Source organism: Sinohyriopsis cumingii, chromosome 11 (genome assembly GCF_028554795.1).
Source record: "Sinohyriopsis cumingii isolate HCF-2022 chromosome 11, ASM2855479v2, whole genome shotgun sequence".
NCBI lineage: Eukaryota > Metazoa > Mollusca > Bivalvia > Unionida > Unionidae > Sinohyriopsis > Sinohyriopsis cumingii.
The window spans coordinates 89,296,257-89,302,256 of record NC_142971.1 but is presented as its reverse complement, the minus strand read 5'-3'; the positions used below and the strand labels follow the sequence as shown (position 1 = coordinate 89,302,256).

General features: G+C 32.2%; 1 protein-coding gene across 1 annotated transcript in view; it reads right to left on the bottom strand.

Annotated features, from left to right (window-relative positions):
• LOC149788946 (rab GDP dissociation inhibitor alpha-like) overlaps window positions 1-6,000 on the bottom strand; it is a 34,965-nt gene continuing 28,965 nt past the window's right edge. Inside the window, exons 10-11 of the mRNA XM_089975091.1 lie at window positions 5,337-5,391; window positions 1-4,769 (exon numbers count right to left, since the gene is read on the bottom strand). Of these exons, the coding sequence (XP_089831217.1) occupies window positions 4,635-4,769; window positions 5,337-5,391 (190 nt within the window). The 3' untranslated portion in view covers window positions 1-4,634. The remainder of the gene's footprint in view (window positions 4,770-5,336; window positions 5,392-6,000) is intronic.

Genomic DNA, 6,000 nt, shown 5'->3' with positions numbered 1-6,000 from the left:
TCAATATTAGGTTTATTGTGGACTATACAAGAGAAATGTCTCAAGATGATAGAGACATTGCAGTTACATAATATAGTAAAGGAAATAAAAGCATACTTTACAGATAACATCTCTTGATGCAAGTATGCCGTTGGAATCTAATATCAGATGTACTGTAATTCAAGTCACATTGATTTTACTATCAAAAATGACAAGCCACTCAAATGTTGTAATTTATGTTTAATCAGCTGTCATGAAATAATACGCTTATGAAAACTGTGTTTATTATAAAGACAGGGTTTAAAAAGTTCCATTTAATGCCATTAAGAAAATGAAGCATCGATCGTTCCCATTGCACATTACAAACATTATATATGATAAGCATCATTGTTCCTGTACATTTAGTCACATTTACAACTTTTCAAACTATTCTGATGTGAATTGTTAAATATCCCTAATATGATCCCATTTAGCTATTATATTTAAATCAATACAACATACAAGATCACAAATGGATGGGTATATGTAAAATATTCAATACTGGAACTGGAAATTTTGTTGGCAAAACATATGCACCTGTTGCAGCAAGGATATAAATCTAAATTAATTATTAAAAAAACCAAACTTTTAATACAATTTGAAAAACTGCTACAATGGCATGAAATTTAACTCGGGCTATCCACATATGTATACATACATGCCAAATTTTATCCATCTACCAAGAAATGTTTTTGTGTAATTATGCACGCTTTTTTAAAGAAAAGGAGGACACATAAAAATATGTTACAATTGAAAATTGCTGCAATGGCCTGAAAATGTAACAAAATTATCTACTTATGAATACAAAGATGCCAACCAAATTTAAATTTCTACTTTAAGTGAGTTTTGCCTAATTCCTAACTATGCTAACATGTGTTGTAAAAATATTTTAAAAACTGTAATAAATATTGAAAAAGTTCTCCCATGACCTGAAAATCAAAGCAGGACATCTACTTGTAACCATGATAAAGTGTGTAAAATATCATAGCTCTTAGTTTCTGTGCTAATGTGCTACAACAGATCAGAATGAATGCACAAGCAGGAAGCAATAAAACAATAAACCCCCTTATGATATTAGTGTAGCGTCAAAATGCTTGTTCTTATCAAATCATTCTTATTTTCAACTTCTGTATTGTATACATTAATGTTGATAGACAAAATCTAACTTTGGGGAATCAAATGTACCATCCATACTTGCTTTTAGGTTGGTCCAACTACAACCAGTATAATGTGCTGGCAGATTAAGTTCTTTGTTTTTGTTGAACTGATTGTTTCAAACAAAATGCACAGACTAAAATATGCTTGCACAATATGCAATGGCAGATGTAGGTCTATGCAGTTTGCAGTTGGTCTCGGCTTATAAGCATGCATAAATGGTCACTATACTAACATATATTCACTAGTATTATATTTTAAAATAAGTTTTGCAAAACTCCTGTAATCTTTAAGATAGCAACATCAACAACATAAACAAGTTTACAAGACAATATTGATCATAAGATTTGTTGAACCAATGGGTTATTTTTATCAACATGATAAAAAAGGGGAGACAATCATTTTAATTAGTTACATTCCTTCTATGGAAACAAGAATTGTCTCAAGAATACTGATGTTGCTGAAACAACAACTACTGACATATATCAATGTTATTCCACTGGGGATGGTACATTTAAAATGTAATAAATTGATTATACACCAAAGACTGAAAGGCAAACAGTAATATGAACAGAAATCTCATCAGGTGAAGTTAAAGACTTCAGATTAAGCCAGAGTTTCAGAATTTTTTTAAAAAGAGCTTTTTTATGTCCAAGTATAAAACAGAACGTGTGTCATGTAAAAGCAGACCCTCTCTTGTCATGCATATCTTCATGTACAGTTGAAATTTGCAGTTTTAAAGACACTTTTTAAAATTACTAAAGAGTTACTGCAAACAATTTCTCTATAATGCTAATTAGTTTTTTAAAAATGTGATACAAATTTCCTGGGGCTTTGCAGGGATAAGGAAAGCAAACATGTAGAGTCAGTTTTAATTCAAAAATGTTACATTCATAAAATCAACAGTTGATTTGCAATGACAAACACAATTTTTTGTACAGCACATACAGCTGTCCAAGATCACAATGCAAACCATGTTCACAAACAAGTGCACAATGCTGAATGAAATGCATACTGAATTGCATAAAATATTGCAAAAAGGAATTAATTCAGTTATCCTTAACCTTTACAGCGCTAACAATGATGACATGCTGTTAGTGCCAATAAAGAAGGCAATTCCAGCCTTTCAGTCCCAACACATTTTACACAATGAATACATTTTCTAGTCAGTGCAGATTGTGATATATCCTTCAAAGGTAATTACATGGTGAAAAACAATATCTTATTTTTAAAGATATTTTGTTTATTGTTTGCCTTTTCTTTGTCAATTTTAAAACTTGTACCCATTATTTGTTTGGCAAACAAAGTTTTGGTCATCACAACTTCCTGACATGAAGAATTATATCCACTGGACACAGAAATAATAAAAACAGTGAGTATCAAGTCTTTTAAGGCTGTATGCTGTTATAATGTATACCTGTGGGAACACTGCATATTTTAGATGCTGATGGTAATGGCTTTTAATAAATAAAAAAAACACACATAGTTATTAGAGAAGCCCGGCTACTTCGCAGATGTCCAATGTTGCTTGCATCCGAGTTAAGACAACTTATTAAAATAAAATCTGGCCTATTGGCATGTTAGTAACTTGCAAGGTGATTGACCAATCAATGTGGAGGCCATATGCAGTGTACAGCACAACATCAACAATACCTGGTATGTTGGACATTTTCACCAATATAGCAAATGGAAGTGTAAGAAATGTGGCTGGAGATTGAACAATGCCTCCACCAGAATAGATAACAGAATCTGAAACTTCAATTTATGGTGTCCAGAGATATTCCTGAGAGCAGCATCCACTTCAACACTTTTACCTTTTTTTAATTTATGGATTTATTTTGAGAAATGCAGTATTTAAATGATGCTGCATAGTCACCCAAACAACATTTCAACTATTTAATTGTGTAAATATAATGTTTCACATGGGTTTTAGTATTCACAGAATTAAAAATAATAAATCTAATTCATCATCTACTATAAACTGAGGGGAGCTTAAGCAGTAAAACATCCAATGAAAAAAGGTTTTACCCACTTGTGATATTTAATGGCTTTCCCTTATATAGCATATGGAAGTGTTAGAATTGTGACAGACTACAATTATCAACTGTCTTTTATGTTGAAAACTAAGGTAAATAATGCAAACACACACATGCACACACAGAGGCACATATGGAAGAGAAAACTAGTTTTTCTATCATTTTCTTTACCTGCTAGTCAGTATAAAAGCATAGCTACAATGTAAATTTTAGTTTCATGAACAATGTTTGCCAAGTTGAAATTTGGATATGACTATGTATAGTAGGAGACAAATTAGACTATATATTTCCAAAGCAACAGTTTGAATACATTAGGTGTGCATGATAATTCCATCAGATATGAGTGTTGTTTACACATTCTTTGTTGAGAACAAATATTTAAAGGTCTTGTTCAAACCATGTAAAACATTTTCCTGTCAAATACTTTGTTAAATAATTATTTTACAAGTATATTAATTAACATTTAAACTTGAAATGGCTTAATAAACTGACAAACAATCTGAATGTAAGATACGTACAGCGCAAGTTGATGTTTACTAAATCTATATTTAACAGCTTGCAGTGCTTTTTGTAGAAGAATTTTCATTGGAATTAAATTGCAACCAAAGTAAATACCTTTCTCTGCCCATATATGAAAATATTAGATTAAAAGGATGTCTTACATTGACCGGAAAATCACAAAAATGACAAATAAAGTGCAAGCAGTACATGTTTCGTTACAGCTACCAAAGTTAATAAATGTCCAAGTGCTGTTAAAACACATGATCAAACAGGGCATAGTTATCTCCCTTTTCCAACTGGAAAATTTGCATGTAACTAGATGATGTAGCAATTTGCCAATACAAACTTTAACACACTGACCCCTTTTATGCAATACCTATTCATCCCTGTATCTTGTAAAACTGACATAATATTCCAAGATCAAATGGAAATACAGTGATAACATATACAATTTTTTTTTTAATTTAGAGACAAGTTGGTTAACATTTACTGTTCATTTGTTCTGTACAGAAAAAATACTTAAAAGTATTATACTTGATGTGGTACAGTACAGAATACTTAAGTCAAGTACATTCATTAAAAGAATGTCAAATAAGTTTAGAATAATCAAGTAGAGAAAGTAGAGAATTTAAAATTTCAAATAATTTTAAACTTGAATCCTTTCTATCTGCCCTAGCATAGAAAAAAGATTGCCAGCAAAATACTGTGCTGAAAATACATGTGAACATGATAGCAGCCCCTCCAATCCTGAAACTAAGCTTTACTTGCACAATTCTTATTTACAAGCCACATGTTCACGAGACTGATAATTGGAACCATTAAACATTGCAGTCCATGATCAAAAGCTGAGAGGCAGTAACATGGCATAAAGGTATTTGTGTACAATAATATACATTGCTTAACATCAAGTTCCCTCTATTCATATCACATGTCATCCTCTGTTTTCTTTATTTTGGAGAAGTCAAAGGGCTTTCCATCAATAATTTCATAAATTTTTAAGACATCCAGACATGTGGTTTCAAAGTGTGATGTGGCATCATAGGAGCTGCTAATATACACCTGAAATAAAAATGAAAGAGTGATAGATCACTTTAAAGTTATGGGGGCTTCCTCCTTCTCATGATTCTAGGTTAGTCTTTTACATAGTCCCCCACCCCTTCGAAGTCTCAATGAACATTAAGCGGTCCAATGGACTTATCAGCTTTCTACATAAGGGTCTTGGAGCATTAATTATATTGGCCCTTTATGATATAATACAGATCAAGTTTTTAAACAGTAAGTCTCAAGGACTTCCAAGGTTTCTGAATGGGGGTCCAACAGGAAATTCATGGATGCAGGTTTCCAGCTTTTAAGTAAACACATGCCCTCAGATCATGCCTTTTCCCTTTGCCCCTACTGTTCTTAAATGAAACAATGTTGTTTACTATGAAACCAGAATAGCCATCACAACAGTTGTACTGGTATAAAGGATAAATTAAAGTTCCTGTACCCAGTTCTCATGAAATATCATAGATTGTCTGCACCTGGGTTGAGGCACAATAAATTGATTTTTGGGGTCAAATGGACAATGGTCACAATCACTGAAGAATTACTGGGCTCATACATAGTTTCCAATTAAGAACTTACCTTGTTCTGCTTGCCATTATCTATTGGCTGATACAGGTCACTAACAGTCACAAATCTGGAGAAGAAAAAGGAGAGAATTAGAAGAAACATGCAAGGATAGATCAGTGGGGGTTTTTTTTGTCACTGTGCCTAAAAGAAATTTTCTGAGCACACAAGAATATAACAAGATTTATGATAGTGGAATCACAAATGTGGGAAATGTCAACCTAAGAGCAAAAGCCATGTACTTATTAAGTTGCTGATAACTGAATTATTTTACAGTGTGCTCAACAGAAAATATTCGACACCCATACTGTTCATTTTATCATTTCTTCTTATCCAAACAACTATAAATTAATTTCATTTAAATTTCATCAAGCTATTGAAGTCAAGTTGTTATTGATTCTTACATCTCTAGATAAGAACTTAATAAACTGTGATTTACTTAATGGCTTTTAAAAAATTGATGGGATATTTTGTGAAAACTGCAAACCACAAACACAACCTTATGCTTCAATACCAAGCCTTACTAATAGTCAAGCCTATTTCAATTATATGGCTCAGTTTAAGAGTGTTCTCAAAGTGATCAAGTGCTATTGTTTCACAAATGTGCACAGAGCATCTGGAACTTGATCCTATAACATAGTTTATATTGATCAAACATGCCATTGTACAACATGGACTG